At 47.1% G+C, this 18,087-nt stretch overlaps 1 protein-coding gene across 1 annotated transcript in view; it reads left to right on the plus strand.

The window, feature by feature from the left end:
• Window positions 1-11,791: 11,791 nt before the first annotated feature.
• LOC111161130 (dynein axonemal heavy chain 9) overlaps window positions 11,792-18,087 on the plus strand; it is a 317,708-nt gene continuing 311,412 nt past the window's right edge. The window contains exon 1 of the mRNA XM_022524635.1: window positions 11,792-12,211. Within this exon, the coding sequence (XP_022380343.1) occupies window positions 11,792-12,211 (420 nt within the window). The remainder of the gene's footprint in view (window positions 12,212-18,087) is intronic.

Consider the following 18,087-nt stretch of genomic DNA (forward strand, 5'->3'; position numbering starts at 1 on the left):
CAACCACTCTTGCCTATGAGGAGACACAATTTCTAGGCTATCTTGCCTCTTAGCCTAACATTATGTGTGTTTGTTGCATTAGGAGGTAGTGAGGGACTTAGGACTAGGTCAAACTGGAGAGCATAAGCCCCATCTAAAGGGGGTTACACCTCTCACCTGCAACCAATCATGATGGTGTGTCAATTTCAGCCCAGAATGGCCCAGCTTTTATATTTTTAAAGGATAAATATACACTGCTAATAGAATGATGGCTGTTGATTCATTTAAAAAGGAAACAGCATCTGGGCCAGTGATTTCAGGCTACCTACAATATGTCTGGGAACATGGTCTGGTTGGTTGGCCAAAAATATATAACCACCAAGTCAAAGGGTCAGAGCTAAGATTCCTTACTTTTCTCTATCTGGGGAAGCTCTTAACTACTGGGGCTGCACAGCAGGGATGGAACCTGTAATTCTGAAAAACAATCTTGGCACCAATGAGTGAGTAACAACCTTGAACCAGAGGGAATGACCAGAGCATTTTGAGAACCCACAAGATCATGGGCAAGAACTCCCGCATGTAAACGTCTCCCTTGGATATTGGAAACTGGGGAGATAATCTCACATCCCGGTAAGTCACAGGATGTAGGTTTTTATGAGAAAAGGTGCTGGCTACATAAAGGGTGATTGAACAGTATAAACAGAGTGTAATCTACGTACACCTCTGACAGTCTACCTCCATGAGCTAGCCTTGAGATGTCATTGTGCTGATTTCCACAATGCCCTTCTTATGGGTCAGTAAAGCTCCCAAAGATTCTGAGATGGACTCGCCTTTGTTCTCACTGTGCAGCTCAGAGACCCCTGGGAAGCTGTGTCATCAAGAGAAAGTCAGTGTAGCAGTAAATCGAAATGATGTCAAACTACAGAGGAAAGAAGGATGAAACACCAAACCCTAAACATCTCAATCTCCCCCTTAAACTGTCACTTCTCACCACAGGATATCGGGCAGGAATAAATGCCAGGAGAGCAGAGTAGAGAGGCATTTATGATTGTCTGGGTCTGTTCGGAGTTTTAGTGAACTTGGCTGGAGCTCATGGAGGACTCTTTTTTCTTTAGTTAACAGCTGGGGGAAGAATAAAAGAGAGGCAGAGACTCTTCCAAAGCCCAGGGTTTAATTGCAGTGACGGATGTCTTAGACCCAAACAGTTCTAGTTCAAGGCCAGCTCGAGGTCAGCTTACATTGACTACAAGGGAGAAGATCCCAAAGGACAAGAAGGCCAAATGGAGAAAAATATGGCCTCTGTTTTAGGAAAAAAAAAAAAAAAAAGGTCCATCCCTGTCTTGCTCACCCAACTCTGTGAGCAAACACGCCTCCAAAGTGTGTGTGTTGGGCAGTGATGGTGGAGGGAGGATGGGGGAGCACGGGATAGACAGCCACGGTGACATTAAGCTGGTTGGCTTCTCTCTCCACTAGGGGAAATCTTTGTCCTCTTGACTTCAGTGGGTGTGCAAAGGAAGGTTGTCCCTGGGGTTCACTTTGGACTGGATGAAATACTACCGCGGGAGTTTGATCAATCAAAGTCAGAGGTCTTCCTCCTCGGATCCAGGGTGGGCAAAGAGGAAGAGAGGTAGTCTGTGCAGTTGCCGTGAGCCTCCATTCCCTTGGAAACCAGACTTTCTCCTGTATTCCATGTTATCTTAAGGTCTCAACTCAAGCCTGTGGTCAACCGGTGGGCACTGATACACTTTCCATGGGAGGACAGCAACAGAAGGCGAGGGAAACCCCCAAGTTCTCTCTGCTCCTTCCTGGGCTGCCCTGTCCAATCTCTTCTGACCCCCTCCCACCCGCCTCCAGCAGACCAGTGAAGTGAGAAGCTCACCCTTCAAGGCCGTGTCATTGTCTCTTTGATCCTGCTCTCAGAATCAGATAACACAGGCCAAGCTAAGACAGGGAAAGTTAGGTGCACCTTGAGGCTGTAGCAGGTGCCCCATCGTTGTCTTCTATTTCCCCACAGAAATTAAGTGTAGCTCGGGGCCCCCATAAGGTCATCAGCTGGCCTGCAGGATCTGCACCAGAAAATTCACTTGGGCGAACTCTGCTCACAAAGGACAACAGGGTGCATAGGAGAGTGGTAAGGGCTTTGGCTCTGGGAAGGGGCCACTGCTATCTGAGACCTTCTATTTAAACTCTCCAGGTGCCTTCTGTTGCTGTCCTCCCATGGAAAGGGTATCAGTGCCCACCAGTTGACCACAGGCTTGAGTTGAGACCTTAAGATAACAGGGAATACAGGAGAAAGTCTGGTTTCCAAGGGAGTGGAGGCTCACGGCAACTGCACAGACTACCTCTCTTCCTCTTTGCCCACCCTGGATCCCAGGAGGAAGACCACTGACTTTGATTGATCAAACTCCCGAGGTAGTATTTCGTCCAGTCGGTTAAGCGTCTGCCTTTGGCTCAGGATATGATCCCAGGGTCATGGGTCAAGTCCCTCTTCGGGCTCTCTTGCTCAGCAGGGAGCCTGCTCCTCCTCTGCCTCTGCCTCTCCCTGCTTGTGCTCTCTCTCTCTGTCAAATAAATTAAAAAAATCATTTAAAAACAAAAAATAAAAAACCTCTCCAGGCTGCAGACAATTCTTCGAGAAAATGGGATTTCAGTTGTGCTTAAGTCATAGGGTTTTGTGAAGAGAGGTAAGTTAATACATGTAAAACACAGAAAGCAGTGCTGAGCACGGAGAAAGCTCTCAGGAAATGTTAGAAGAGGTTGTGACTTATTTTAATATGCTGGGTATATGTATGTGTGAGTGTGTGTGTGTGTGTGTGTGTAGGAGGAGGAGGAGGGATTAACTATATAAATTTCTTCCCGCCTCAGACAGCAACTAACTCTCTTGTTACAGCAAACTCTGAATGCCCTGGAATCATCTGGAAGTCCTCCAAAACACACTTGGTGAGACACACTCCCAGAGCTTCCCTTTGAGTGGAGCTGGGTCAGGGAGGAAGAATTTGCAGTTCTAACATCCTTGCAGGTGCTGCTGATGGCCTGGGGTCCCATTCTGAGAACCTCTGGCCCAATCCAAAGCAAACCAGGCCTCATGGTCCCACCCCAGGGCTCTATAGGGCTGGGTTCAGCGTCTTCCTTTTAGTCTTCCTTTTACATCAACCATCACCTTGTATCTAATGGGCCCCACAAGGACAAAGAGGCAATGGTGTCCTCTTCTCTGAGAGTGTGTCTATCACCCCTCCAGACCGGTGGGAATAAAAATGTCTGAGGGAATCAACAGAGAAAGAGAAGTAGAAGCAGAGGAATGGATGGGGAGAAAAGAAGTCAAAGAGAAGGGAAGGGGTTGGTTGGGAAAAAGACAGACAGAGAGATCTAGAAACATGGAGGATTAAAAGTGGTGGTGGGGAGCAGGGGTCAGCTCTTCCTGGAGAAGGAAGGGTTCCGTGGAACACAGTGGTCCTTGGCCCCAGTAATACCTTGGAATCACCTGGAGATATTTCAACATGTCCGAAGGCTGGGACCCTGGCCCCAGATACAGCTTCAGGGACTCCGGGGTGGGCCTGGGCATTGGGGCTTTTAAGTATCCCCCCGGACTTTTACATGTGGCTGCAGACAAGAAGCCTTGGAATAGAGGACGGGACACCCCAGGGACGCTCATCTCCAATTCCCTGGAAGTTCCTCTTGGTGGACTGTGCCTGTCGTCTCCCGGGAGTAACCTGGCCCATCTGGGTCTGCTTCTTTGATTAGGAAGTGGGGGTTGGGAGCTCCAACGAGAGGGAGAGAGTAAGAAGGAACCAAGACCACCTACTTTCCTGGAGGCAAGCAGGAAGAATCTGGAACGTTCTCTCTGACTCTGAGAGACAACGGCCATTAGGCAAAGCATCCAGGATCTTTTCTCTTCTTCTCAGCCCTAGGGACCCTGAAGAACAGTGTCCATTCATCGTGACCCTTTCTCCCCCTCCTCTCCATCCCACATGCCCCACCTGACCAGTTCAGAGGGGAGCACAATTTTGATAAGACCCGCATTACTTCACTCACTCATGCAGTGAGGAATGAGTATGCGTTTCCCAAATTTACGATCCCATTCCCACGGGAAGGGACGGCTCCCTCAGGCCTCCCAGATGTATGATTTCCTCCAAAATCGAGAGTATCATCTCGAAGAACTAAAGTTGGTTGCCAAGACCCAAGAACTCCCACAATGGCAATAAGAGATGGCTGAAAAGATATGTTTTCCGCAGCTTTCTTTTCTCCACCCACCTCTATCCTGGGTGGAGACTGTACACGCTTTAGATGATTATAATTAACTAGTACATAGAATTCATTAAAAAGGAAACAACTTCATCAACTCTTCATTGTGTATTTTTGTGAGACAAGTATGGGTGAGAAGCAAGCAAGGATCGCTATTGCTTAGCTCATTTAATTAAGTAAGTATTTCTCTCATCCTTCTAGGAATTCAACACTGAAGAGTGAATAAACACAGGGACATGCACCCGTATTAATCTCTGGTGTATTGCCTTGATTCAAAATCAGGAGCTAAGTGTGCAATGTGGAGTCATTATGGGAGAATCCAAGCGGTTTAAGGTTCAACCCTCACAACTTCTAGAGACACTGGTCCATGAAGTATCCCTCCCTTTTTATGTCTTTTCTCTCAACTGTCTCCCTGAGGGATTCCTTTCCCCTTGCCAAGAAACATCTTCATCTCTCCTATTAAATTTTTCCTTACTTGCCACTGGTATCAGTTGGGACTCTTGCTTAAGAGGAACAGAAATCCCAACTCCAACTGGCTTACTGGAGAAGAGACATCTTTGTTTAGGAGAGTGAGAAGTCTGGTGTATAGGCTGCAGCTCAAACAATGTCATCTTTCTCCTCCCCACCTCTCAGCTCCACTTCCGCTGTCTGGACTCCATTTTCAGATAGCCCTTCCCCTCATGGCCTCAAGGTGCCCACATCAGTGCTGACTGAAAGCCCTCTAGGCTTAAGTCCAAGAGAAAACAAAAAGCGCTCATTGACCCCAACAGTCCCACCAAAGCCTTGGTTCCAGCTCTGCTGGTCTGATGGGATCACATGCCCATGGTCACGCTGATGACTGTGGTGAGGGGACAGACAGGTCTGGTTAGCTCAGTGATGTACTTCAGTTTTAGAGCTGGGAGCTGAGCCCTACCAGGGGTACCTGGACTGGGGGGGTAGGGTAAAATGTGGTTCATGGGTGGAAATGTTTTCCCAAAGAAAAAGTGGCAAATGGTTTCTAGAAGATGGGTGAATAGTTTCTGGAAGAAGGGTAAACACACACACACACACACACACACACACAATCGATGTCCATCAAACCACCTTTCTGCCAACTTTTGAATAACAGGCAAAGTGCAGTGCGGAAATTAACTAGACTCAGAATGTAGATAGCCTCTAGCATTGCCCTTTTGGATTGTCACTAAATGGCTTGTTCTCTCTGAAGATAAGATATCCCATCCATCACTTCATCCCCAAGGCGTGCAGAATAAATGATGGCCAAACGCATTCCTGCTCCCAGAAGTGTGAGATGACTATTTCTACAGCCCCCAGGAACAGGTTAAGTCAGGGAGACAAAGATGCAGTCAGTACAATTAATAACGATTAATGAGAAAGCACATTACGTTGTTTAAAATTATATCTAGCTAGGGACACTTAATGTAACCTCTCCCAACTTCTCACTAGAATAACCGAGAAAACACAGAAAAAAAGAATTCTTCTCACTTTCACAGCAGTGGCTGGAGATCTGCCTGATTTCACAATCTGCAAAGACGGACCTTTGACTCTAAAGCATACGGAAACCACCAAATCCATTCTAAATTGACTTCATGAGACTAAGACAACTTTACGACTTCTCCACATTGAGTTCTCACCAATCAAAAGACTTGATAGTATATAATCTAAGCTAGAGGTTGGCCAACTTGTTCCTATAAAGACGTAAATATTTTAGGTTTTTGTGGGCCATCCTATCTCTGTAGATTTGCAATGATTCAATTGCACCCTTGTAGTGTAGGGGGGAAAAAGCCATAGACTTTTCACGATTCATAATATAATTCATAAATGAATACATACACGAACGAATAGGTATGGCTGTGTTTTCATCGAATTGAAGCTGCAAAAACAGGCTCTGGGTTGGATTTGGTCCACGGGCTATAGTTTACTGTGATGGTAACCATGTGAAGTGACCGATAATATTTTACCCTTTCATAGCTTCCTGCCTAATCTTACCCCACACTCTCCATTTTCAACATCTTTCTACCATCTGAAACAGCAACTCTCATTAAAAAAACGGCCCTGGATGAGACTGGATTCTGGGAGGCGTGTGCTAAAAGGCAGGAAATAGTCTTGAAATGGGAGAAAGTTACCTTCTCCATGGTCATGAAATGATGACGATTTCTCTGATCTTCCCGCTACAATCTTCAAGACCTTCTCCACTTTACTTCCCCGCTCTTCCGATGGTCATGGAAGGTCTGACTTCTGTATGAAACTCCTTCTTTCTGTAACAGTTGGTGGCTCTCACCAAGCCCAGACTGATCCATCCTTATACCCAGTCAGAGGTAGAAAATAGTCTTGCTGGTTCAAGGTAATCTAATCACTTGACATAGGTATAAGGTCTTTAGGATTCTTCCTTGTTACTCTCTTCTCTGGAGGGCTGGAAGTTCCTGGGGAGCTTATATATCTTCTGGCCACCAGAGGAGGGTCTGCATCTGTCCTATGTCCTCACTGAGATAGAAGCCATCTGGTATAGTCAGTCCTCATAACCAGTTGCTATCATCCACCAAGCCTCTAGACAATACAACTACCTAGACTGTGTCCTTCTCAGCCCAGCCCCAAGCTGACCCTCCAAACATTTCTGCTCTCCTCTTCCTAGGTATCCTACAAATATCTTGGGAACTGTCCACCTCTGTCCCTGAATTGGGAAAGCAAGGCAGCACTGAAAGGCTGCTTTCTGCTTACTCTCCTCAGACCCTGCTCTCACTCATTGCCGCTCTCGTGCCAGGGGCTTTCCTGGGAAGCCAGGCTCAAGGGTCTGCTTCTACGCACCCCAGGATTTCTGTAATCACTGTCACATCGTGTCTCCTTCTTTGGACTCTCCTGAAAGGGTCAATAATTCTACAGCATATCCAAGTTGTCCTCTACCTTGCTTCCCCAGCCCTCCTCCTACCTTCTCCCTCTTCTTTAGGAAATGTGCTTATGAATCTCCAAGTTAGCATATACATTGGAGCCTCTCAGTTTCCAGACCCAGGACCCTGGGTCCTCAAAGCTGAGTTCCTGCAATTAAAACAAATGAGCAAGGAGCACCTGGGTGGCTCAGTGGGTTAAGCCTCTGCCTTCAGCTCAGGTCATGATCTCAGGGTCCTGGGATCGAGCCCCACATAAGGCTCTCTGCTCAGCAGGGAGCCTGCTTCCCCCTCTCTCTCTGCCTGTCTCTCTGCCTACTTGAGATCTCTCTCTCTCTCTGTGTCAAATAAATGAAAAATAAAATCTTAAACACACACACACACACACACACACACACAAATGAGCGATACAACAGAAATCTTTTCTCCCTCTTAAGTGCTTAGTTCTTACAGTAAAAGAAAAGAAATGGCACAGCTTTCGTGACTATTGTCTCTGCTCTGTGTTTGAAAACTATTCAGAAATTCAATAGACGGTTCAAAGCTATATCACACTCCCCGGAGGCATTAAATGTCACTAACTCACTGAGTGGAGAGCCACAGGACAACATCAGAACGTATAGGCATAAAAAAAAACAAAAAAAAAGCAAAAAAAAAAAAAAAACCCTCAATTAGTATTGCAAAATATATCCCTTACTTGTAATTTTGAGTTCACCCTATCAGTTTACATAACCAGAGGACCAGACCAGAAAGTGCAAGCAGAAAATAGGTAATAATCAAAGATTCCATGGAAGGATCTTTCCCACTGCGAAGAAACCCATCATTAGGAGAACCAAATGAGCTCTCATCATTTAGGCAAAAACCAATTCAGTGGGACTTTAGCTATATCCTAAAACATTTTTTTTTTAATCACAAAAATAAAAAAGGGATTAAAAAAAAAACCACCTTCAACAATCACGTTGTTTCAAAATGTTACCTACAAAGTAACAAACATCAGCTTGGCTTCAGACTTCTCTTCAACACTAAGTGTCAGAAAGGGATTTCCAGGGTGGTCTGGGTAGCTCAGTTGGTTAAGCGTCTGCTTTTGGCTCAGGTCATGATCCAAAGATCTTGGGATCGAGCCCCACATCAGGCTCCCTGCTCACTGGGACACCTGCTTCTCCATCTCCCTCTCTCAATGCTTGTGTTCCCTCTCTTGCTGTGTCTCTCTCTGTCAAATAAATAAAATATTTTAAAAAAAAAAAAAGGATTTCCATAGAGATTTGAGGAAAACCAGGTATTGTCCTAAAATGATAGGCCTCCTTAATCCTGGTCTGGAGATGTAGATTTGGCAGCTATCAGCATAAAGGGAGCAATTGTTATTTGGGATGAAGAAGTTCATACAAGGAGAGACTTAAGATTTTCTTTATTTATTTTTGCGAGACAGAAAACATGAGGCGGGGGAGGGTGGTGCAGAGGGAGAAGCAGACTCCTTGCTGAGCAAGGAGCCTGATGAGAGACTCAATCCCAGGACCCTGAGATCATGACCTGAACTGAAGGCAGACTCTTAACTGACTGAGCTACCCAGGCACCCCAGGGAGAGATTTTAAAGTGAAAAGACCCCAGAAGGTCTGAGATAGATGCCTAAGCAACATCAATATTGAAGGGATAGGTAAAAACAGAGTAGTAACAGAGAATCACAGTGTGTGGCCACGAGGTGGTTACCCATCTCTGAAATCAGAGTCTAGTACAGTCCCACAGAGTGAATCTGCTGTAACAATAAATAATAATAAAGAGATCATTATTTAAAAGTGTTGAATAGGAATTGTGCAAAGTAAAAAATCTGATATAAGAAAACATATGCTCATAGAAGCAAGTTTAAGTTTTCTAATTTAAAAAGATGGAAATTGAGGCACTGAGGTGGTGTAGCTGGTTCAGCCTCCAAGTCTTGGTTTCAGCTCAGATCCTGATCTTGGGGTCATGAGACAGAGCCCCAGGTCAGGCTCCATGCTCAGTGCAGAGTCTGCTTAACACCCTCTCTCCTCTGCCCATTCCCCCACCCCTTAAATAAATAAATAAATCTTTTTTAAAAAGAGGAAATCAATTTCATTGAATAATTACACAAATTCAGTATCTTCCTTAACAGTTTTGGTAGTAGCCCGCCTCTCAGATGGCACCAGTGATTCTTGTCCCCTTTTATTCACATCCTGGTATGTTTCCCTTTCACACTGAATAGGGTGAATGAATGTGTGTATTGAGAATATTGCAGAAATGAGTGTAGGGCTTCCAAGGCTAGGCTATGAGAGATTGTGGCTTCTGTCTTGCTCTCACTCTCTCTCTCTTAGATCATTTGGTCTAGGGGAAGCCTGCCATAACGTTATGGAAACATCAAGTACCCAGTGGAGACCTCCATGGGCTCAGAAGTCATGGGAGCAAGCCATATTGAAGCAGCTCCTCCAGACCTCATCAAGCTTTTGGGTGATGTGACCCCTCATGACATCCTGTCTGAAACCTCATGAGAGATCCCGAGCCAGAACCACCCCGATAAGCTGCACCCAAATTCTTCAGCCACCATAAACTCTGTTACCTAATGAATGTTCTTAAGCTGCTAATTTGTCATGTCATCTGTTACCCAGCAATAGATAGCTAACACATTTGTTATTTTATTTTCCCTTACTATAATTACGCAATATAAACTTGACGGCAGCTGCTTTCAATAAATTCCATTTAACCACACCCCCACCTCCTTCTAAAGTGAAGGCAAAGGTGGGTTTTTAGAGGAAGAAAGCAAAAGCTGGGTTTCCCACTTTTCAGGAGCCTTCTGTCTCGGACAGTCATCTTCAAGTCATCTCCACAGGCTCCTGGCTTTCTATTTTTATGTATAGTGGGCCAAAAGGACAATAAGGATGAAGGGCAAAATAGGTCATGTTTGGGGTGGTAGAAACTTTATGTGGAGGGTTTACAGGACGTTAATGGCCCCAAAGTTTCTCTGTCTATAAAACCTGATCAGGATTCACACATTTGGAGACCTTCAGCATTTAGACAATACCATGGCTTCCTCTCTGCAAAATAAAGACTCTGCAGAATTTTATGATATGTGTAAGAAGCCTCCAATACTTCTATCTTTCCCTGATGCTTTTTTTTTTTTTTTTTTTGCAATGTCAATCATCAAATTCATCTTAAAATCATTTGAGTGTGGGGCGCCCGTGTGGCTCAGTTGGATGAGTGTCTGACTCTTGGTTTTGGCTCAGGTCAGGATCTCAGGGTCATGGGATCCAGCTTAGCTCAGGGTGAGGCTCTGTGCTCGGTGGGGAGTCTGCTCAAGATTCTCTCTCTCTTCGCCCTCTGCCCCTCTCCCCACTCATGCATGTTCTCTCTCTCTCAATAAATAAATTAAATCTTTAAAATAAAATCATTTTCGTGCCTCTGCTTTGTCCCTCTACTCACAGCTGGTCTGCCTACTATTTAACCTAGCAGTGATAAAATACTCTTTACAAACACAAAGATTCCTTTGATTGGGAACGCTTTCCATCATAGGACCTCCCGTGCCCTGGTTATCATGAAATCAATCGTTTTACTTTTTAGCTACCAACTTTTCCTGAGGGGGTCTTGTTAGCCGAGTTGCCTTTGGTAAGTGCTTATTCTGTTAATGTTCCTTTGAAGCCTGTTACATACATTTTTTTTTTACCAGAAATTTCTGCAGTTTCGGGGTGGTGACTAAAATCGGGGTGGTAGGGAGAAGGCAAGCTCATTTCAGAGCCGCTTCATGCCACCAGGCTGTCCCTGTCCTTGTCCCATTCTCCCCTCACATGCAATGCAAAGGGCCAAGCTATTTATATCCCCCTAATGAAGAGGAATTCAGCAGGTGACAAATGATCATTTCTGAGGTAAGGAAAGGTGCTTCACCTTATCCTTTTTTGAAGACAAGATCTAGGTATATCTCAGACTCTGTATATTTAAAAGCACTTGTATGCACATAAGAAGAACCGACCGGGGTCAGACTGATGGAAATCAAAGTAATCTCAGAGTTTGAGTCCCCATCTGTCAGATTGAGCACACATTTAAGGCACGAACAAAACAAGACAAGACACTAAAAAAACCTTTTTAAAAAAATAATGGATACTGAAATTCTAAAACTGAGCTAAAATTAAATCCTAGCTTAATATTAAATAGGAAATTAAATAAAAATTCAGTACTTCAGCTGCACCAGCATATTTCAAAATGCTCAGTACGCATATAAACACCATTCTAAAGTATTTAAGTTATCACGGAAAAGAAATTTTAAAACTTCGCTGAAATCGCTTACGTCTGTTTTATGATTGACGTAGTTTTCGAGTTTTGAATTACACATTTGGGGAGTTAGAGAATCATCATATTTTCAGTGTCTGGAGACCTCTCAAGAATTTAATCTGATCTTAGCCAAACTTTTATACACTTGCCCTCCCCTGCACGCACCGCGTCAATAAACCATTGCCCTGCACAGTCACCGGTGAGCACCTGCAAGCGCAGACACCCGCCACTAAATAGGAGCGGCGGCCGGTTTCCTAGCAACAGCGACGCGACCCCGCCCCTTGCCCAGGGCCTCTCTCTCTTACCTTGCGGAGCTGGGAGGGGCGGGGCCGGGAGTCTCGTGTCCAATAGGAGGGGAGCGGAGGCGGGAGTTCGGGCCGCGTCTGCGTCGCCAGGGAAACGGCTGCGGCTGGCTGCAGCGCGCTATGCCCGGCGCTGAGGAGCCCGCCGCGCGGGCTGCTGAGAGCGCGGACCCGGAGCCCGGCGCCGCCGACCCGCGCCTGGGACTCCTGGGCGCCTACGTGGCCCTGAGCCTGCGGCCGGCCGCCGGCGCCTGGGAGCGCTGCGCGGGCACGGCCGAGGCGGAGCGGCTGCTGCATGCCTTCCTGGGCCGCGATGCTGAGGGGGGCCCGAGGCCGCTGCTGGTGGTGCGGCCCGGGCCCGGGGGCCTGGCGGTGCGACCGGGCCTGGACGCGGGGCCCCAGGCGGGCCCACCTCGCGCCAAGGGGCTTTTCTTCCTGCGCACCGGGCCCGAGCCGCCGGGGCCACGCAGCCTCCGCGGCGCCGTGCTGTGCGGGGACGTGCCCCCCTCCCCTCTGGAGCACCTGGCTGCGCTGTTCTCCGAGGTGAGGGTGGGCGGGTGGCCCGGAGGCCCTGCGCCCGCTGCCGCTGGGGTGGGGGAGGGGAGGCCGGGACGGAGGGGGCGGGGCCGGGGGCGGGGCCGGGGCGGGGCTAGAGAGGATGGGAAAGAAGCCCACCTGAGAAGTGGGGGCGAGCTGGGACAAGCTGAGGAGGGTCGGGCTCACAGTGAGAAGCTCGAGGGGCTCTGACTTGCTTTGGTCCTGGTCTGGGGCCAAGCCAAAGTCAGGGGGAGGCTGGAGTCTGAAGAGCGCCTGGTGGGTTCTGACCATTTTTTAAGGCGGTATATCTCTCAATCCCTCCGTAAACTGGCGTTGGGGGAGACAGGTAGTGGTGACCTAGGGGGCATCTCGAAGGGGCCAGCGAGGCAACGGAGCTGAAAGGCTATCCACAGTGCTTACCTATGGAGGGGAGTTGAAGGGAGAGGTGGTTTGGTTGTGATTTCATCTCATTCATAAATCTCACAACGGTGTACCCAGTATCAGCCCTGTGCCGAGATAAGAAGTTGGGGCATCCGGTTGGCAAAGTCCAACAGGTGTTTGGAGGGGTCTGCCCCGAGCTCAGAGCTCAGGGAGGAAGATCCCCGGAGATGTGGATTGTAGGGAACTTCTATGACAGCGCAGCCCAAGCTGAGAGAGAGCAGGAGGTCTCAGAGAGGGTGCCCCAGGCAAGGTTCTTGGGACATTTCAACCTTTCTGGAATGGGAGTAAACGTCCCTGTAAGTTGAGGGTGAGTGTTTCGGGAAGCGTGATGCACTGGGTCCTGCGGCTCAGAAAACAAGTATTAATGGAGTATTGGTTATATGATGTTTTGTGTGAGCGAGGTTATCGGGAATACCAAAGATATAGAAGACAAGATCCCACCCATGCAATTAATCCTATATTTAAAATATTTAAAACTCCTATGACTGGGGAGGAGGTAGAACTCTACTTAAAGTTGGCCACAGTGGGGAGCCAGGTCCTGGAGGTTCCCTGCTGGGCCGGATGTTAGTCCTTTAGTTGCTTTTTTAGAAAGCTCTGGGGTGGGGGAATTCCAGGGAAGAGTTGCCCTGGGTGGGGGGAGGGGATCCCAGAGAAGCTAGGGTTCTCCGTAAACAGGGATGTATTTCAATCTTTTAACTACCCCAATGGCTTTACCGCCCTGCATTCTCTGAGCCCCATCACCACAGAGATCCAGGCTCATCTCAAATCCCCTCATGAATGATGATGATAGAAGGAAGTGCCATTGTGTTCAGAGGAGAGAGACAGGAGTATAGAAAAAGGATTAGGGGACACCGACTTCAAGGTAACTTTCAATGTCCTGGGAGATTGAACAAAGTTTCGGTCGTAGAAATACACTTAGTATGTGTGGGGGATGGTGGCCCATCACAGAGTTGTGTCACCGCCCAAGGACATGTACCCAGCAAGCAAAAGTAATTTGAAAATAGTTCAGCCCCTCAAGTGTTCCAGAATGTTCACTGTTGCGTTAAAAGAGACTGGAAACAAGCTGAATGCTTATCCGTAGGGGACTGGCTGAATGAATTAAGGTCCATCTATAATTAAAAGAATGATTGCCATGGAATGGTCCTTAAGATAGTTTGTATTCATTGTGGCCAAAAAAACCCCACAGGAGAAAAAATTCACGCTCCCAACCATATCCAAGCGTCCGGTTGCCAACCACACACACTGTTGTGCAGGGAGTCCCCAGGAACCCCCACCATCCTGCATGACTTGGTCTATACCCACTGAACAACTCCCTGATTCCACCCTTCCTCGGCCCCGGCGTCCGCCATTCTGCTTCCTGTTCCTATGAACTTGACCACTCTGGGGACCTCATGTAAATGGAATCATGCAGTAGGTGTCCTTTTGGCACTGGCTTATTTCCTTTCGCTTGATGTCCTCAAGGTTCATCCGGGGTTGTACCATGTGACAGAATTATTTTCCTCCTTAAGGCTGAGTACTATTCCATTGTATGTGTATACACCACAGTCTGTCTATCCATTCACGCACGGGTGGTTGTATAGGCTGTGTTCACCTCTTGGCTTTTGTGAATAATGCTGCAATTTTTTTTTAAACTTTTTTTTTAAAGATTTTATTTATTTGACCGAGAGAGAGAGCTCACAAGTAGGTAGAGAGGCAGGCAGAGAGAGAAGGAGAGCAGGATCCCCGCGGAGCAGAGAGCCCAATATGGGGCTCGATCCCAGGACCCTGAGATCATGAGCTGAGCCAAAGGCAGAGGCTTAACCCACTGAGCCACCCAGGCACCCCAATAATGCTGCAATTTAAATAAGTTTTTTTTTCCCTTAAGATGCAGAATTATTGTATAGTCTGCCACCATTTCTGCTAAAAAGAGAAGAGGGGGGAGGGAACAAGGCAGGGAGGGAGGAAGGAAGGAAGTAGCAAGCACTCATTAACAGAGTAATCCACAGGTCTGAGAAATAGAACACTTATTCTTTTTAAGATTTATGTATTTATTTTAGAGACAGAGAATCTCAAGCTGTCTTCCCACTGATCAGGGAGCCTGATGTGGGGCTCAATCCCAGGACCCTGGAATCATGACTTGAGCCAAAACTGAGAATCGAGATGCTTAACCGACTAATCCCCCCAGGGGTCCCCAAAATTATTTTTAGAACACCTTGAGGGCTTAGCATTTCTCAAAGCCTCTAACAGCGTCTCCCCTCTACTTCTTTTACACACCCTAAAGCTGATTGTGCTGCTTCAGTCACCTGCTCCCCTCTGGTCCCCTCAGCCCCCCTTTCCCCTCCCAGTGTTCCTGGAGAGTGCTCCCGCTCTGCTCTCTCTGTGGATCAGCTTGGCTCCCCACATCCTCCCAGGCCCTACTCAGCAGCACTCAAGCCAGAGGAGCCCACAGGACTGAGAAAAGTCCTCCTGCGCTGGGGGGAGTGTGATGTCAGTAAGGGGAAGAAGCTATAAATTTCATCATTTTGTGACACTAGTGCAGGGTTTAAAAAAAAAAAAAATGCATCCAAGAAATGTTTCTTGGAACTGACAAAACTTAGTAATTAGTTCCCTGCTGCTTGTCTTCCTCCTCCCAGCCACATTATTCCTGCTGCCAGGTTATTTTCTTAGAGCTCTGAGACTTGGATGCCGTTTCAAAGTTTTGGGTTTTTTTTTTTTTAAGAGGGAGCGTGGGGTTGTGGAAACTGATGGGCCTGGGTTCAAATCCTGGTTCTATGAAATGCATCAGTGTCATGTGACCCCAGAGGGTCAGGGTCTAACTCTCTTGCAGGACTGTCATGAAATTTACAGAGAATGCATTAGGGCACTGACAATAGTGTGCTAGCTTATAGGCATGACCTAAGGGACAAACGTTATTGTCCCTTATCCTACTTAGAAGTGTCCTCATTTCTCTGAGCCATCCTCATCTTGCCCTAGCCTGTCCCTGCTCTCTCTGGAGGAAAGCTGTATACCCCCACAGCCCTTCCATCTCTGAGCCTGGAGCTGGAACAGGTGTCCTCACTGCTTGATTCATGTTGAAAAACCTCACTTTGGATCTTATGTCCCCAGACAATGCCACCCTCTCCCCCCCATTGCTGTGTCATGGCCCGATGGTGCTGCCCCTGGCTCACTGTGACTCTTTCCAACATCACTCCTGCCTTACATTAGACACGTGAATGATCCTTCCAATAAGCTGGACTCTGGGATCCTTGAGCCTTCCTTCTCCAGTGATCTTGTCCCCCTCCCATCCCTTCCCCAGCTGTTCTTGTGGCCATTCCCAGACCTTGCACTACCAAACCACCCCCTCGTGATACAATTTCACACACCTCTCTTTCTCTGACCACAGCTCGTGTCTTTCAGCCCACTACCCCGAGCCTCTGGTCCATCCATACTGCTGCCTTCCCACTGTCTGACTCCACACCATAATTCCAATGAGATCCAACGCAATGCTCTGTTCCATGCCTGCACCCATGAAGCCCGTGGGGCTGAGAAAAACCAGCCAGCACTGCTTTAAATTCATACCCTGAACATGTGATAGGCCTTTTATGCTTCCCAGCTGACACCTCGAGCTTCCTATTTTCTTGCTTTTTTAGACCACTATTAGACACTTTCTTTCCCCCCCTGCCCCAAATGTCCAAAATGCTTATCAACCTCACTCAATGATGCTTTTGCTTCTTCCTTGGGTTTTAAAAATGGAAATAATAGAATAAAACATCCACAGCTGCCTACATCCATCCCATCTGCCCATATCCATGCTCATTCTGCTCCACTATCCCTCCCATGGCAACAGGTGGACCGTCTGCCATCTTCTGGGGACATCCTCATTCCTTAGAACTGCCACTTCCTCTCTGAATCCCACCTGTTCTCATCTCCTTAAAGAGATCACGCCAACATCCTTTCCTCCCTCCTACATTCTTATTTTTTTTCCTTCCCCACTAGCTATTTGCCATCAAACAAAATCCTCATTCCTCCCGCCACCTATCATCCCACTTGTGTGGTCCCCTCTACAGTGAAACATCTAGAAGATGGGTCTGTTCTTGACATGCCCCTTTCTTTTCCTGTTTCATCTGACCGTCACCCCCACATGGCATGGAAGAGAAAGTCAAGGACTTGTTAATGTCACCAGTGACCTTGACTTGGCTAAATGGCATGACCCTTTATCAGCCCTCTTCCTGTTTGACATGTGTGCAGCATTTGGCACAGCTCGTGATGACGCACTCCTCCAGGAAGCCCCTTTCTTCTCTTGGTTTCCAGGATGCCAGTCTTCTGGGTTTTCACCGGTCAGTCGCAATGGCCCCTTCTTTCCATTAATGGTACTCCCTCTTCCTCCTGGCTTTCTAACATTGGAAATCCCTGGGGGTCACTCCTTGGACACCCTGTCTTCTCTAAAGAACCTCAGTTCCTTGGGAACACTGGTTCACCTGCAGAGTTTCACAGACCACCTGTATTGGACTCATTTGTTATCTCCAGCCTTTGCTTCTCTGAGTTCCCAACTACCTACTCAATGTCCCCATTTAGAAGTCTAACAGATGTATCAGATTCTAATGTGTCCAAAAACACATTCCAGGTCTTCCCTCAATAATGGACTCTACCCTGGTCTCCCCCACATCAATTAATGGCAGTTCTGTTCTTCCTTCCTGCTCCCCAAGTCCCAAACTTTGAACTCATCCTGATGCCTTTTTTTGGTCTCACAACCCCACAATGAATCCATTAAGAAATCATATGGCTGAGCCTTCAAAATGTATATGGAACCAAACCCTCTCTTAAAATCTCCTCCATTCTCCCAGGTGCCAAGCCATTGTCTTCTGTATTATAGCAATTACTTGCTAGCCCATCCCCCTTTTTCACTTTTGCCCCCTACAGTCTATTCTTACCAAAGCAGCTGGAGTGATTCTACTAAAGAAAGATGGCAGACAATTTTATTCCCTTTGCTCAAAATCCTTAAATGATTTCCATTCCTCTGAGATTAAAAATAAAAATCCCATAGGCAGGGCTGCATGGGATCCATTCCCTTTTACTGACCTCTAATCTTCTCATTCACCCAATTCCAGCTTCATGGACCTCCACAGTGCTCCTTATCACACTAGACATGCTGCCACCTCAGGGCCTTTGCACAGGCTGTTCCTTCTCTCTGCAATATACTTCCCCCAAGGATCTGTGCAGAACTCTCCCTGTCCTCCCACCTTTGTTTAAATGTTCCTTGTCAGTGAGACCCATGCTAATCCCTCCATTTATCATTATAATCTCTCCTGCCCACACTCCTCTGCTCGTCTGCTTCATTAATTATTTTTTGCAGAATGTTTTGTTTATTGACTGTCTCTCCCCTGAAATACAAACTTCATGAAATCAAGAATCCTTGTCTGATTTCCTCACTGATACACCTTCCTAGCACCTACAGCAGGTAGTAGGTGCACCTACTAGAACGT

This window comes from Enhydra lutris, unplaced genomic scaffold, assembly GCF_002288905.1.
Source record: "Enhydra lutris kenyoni isolate GAN:26980312 unplaced genomic scaffold, ASM228890v2 scaffoldscaffold82, whole genome shotgun sequence".
Taxonomy (NCBI): Eukaryota; Metazoa; Chordata; class Mammalia; order Carnivora; family Mustelidae; genus Enhydra; species Enhydra lutris.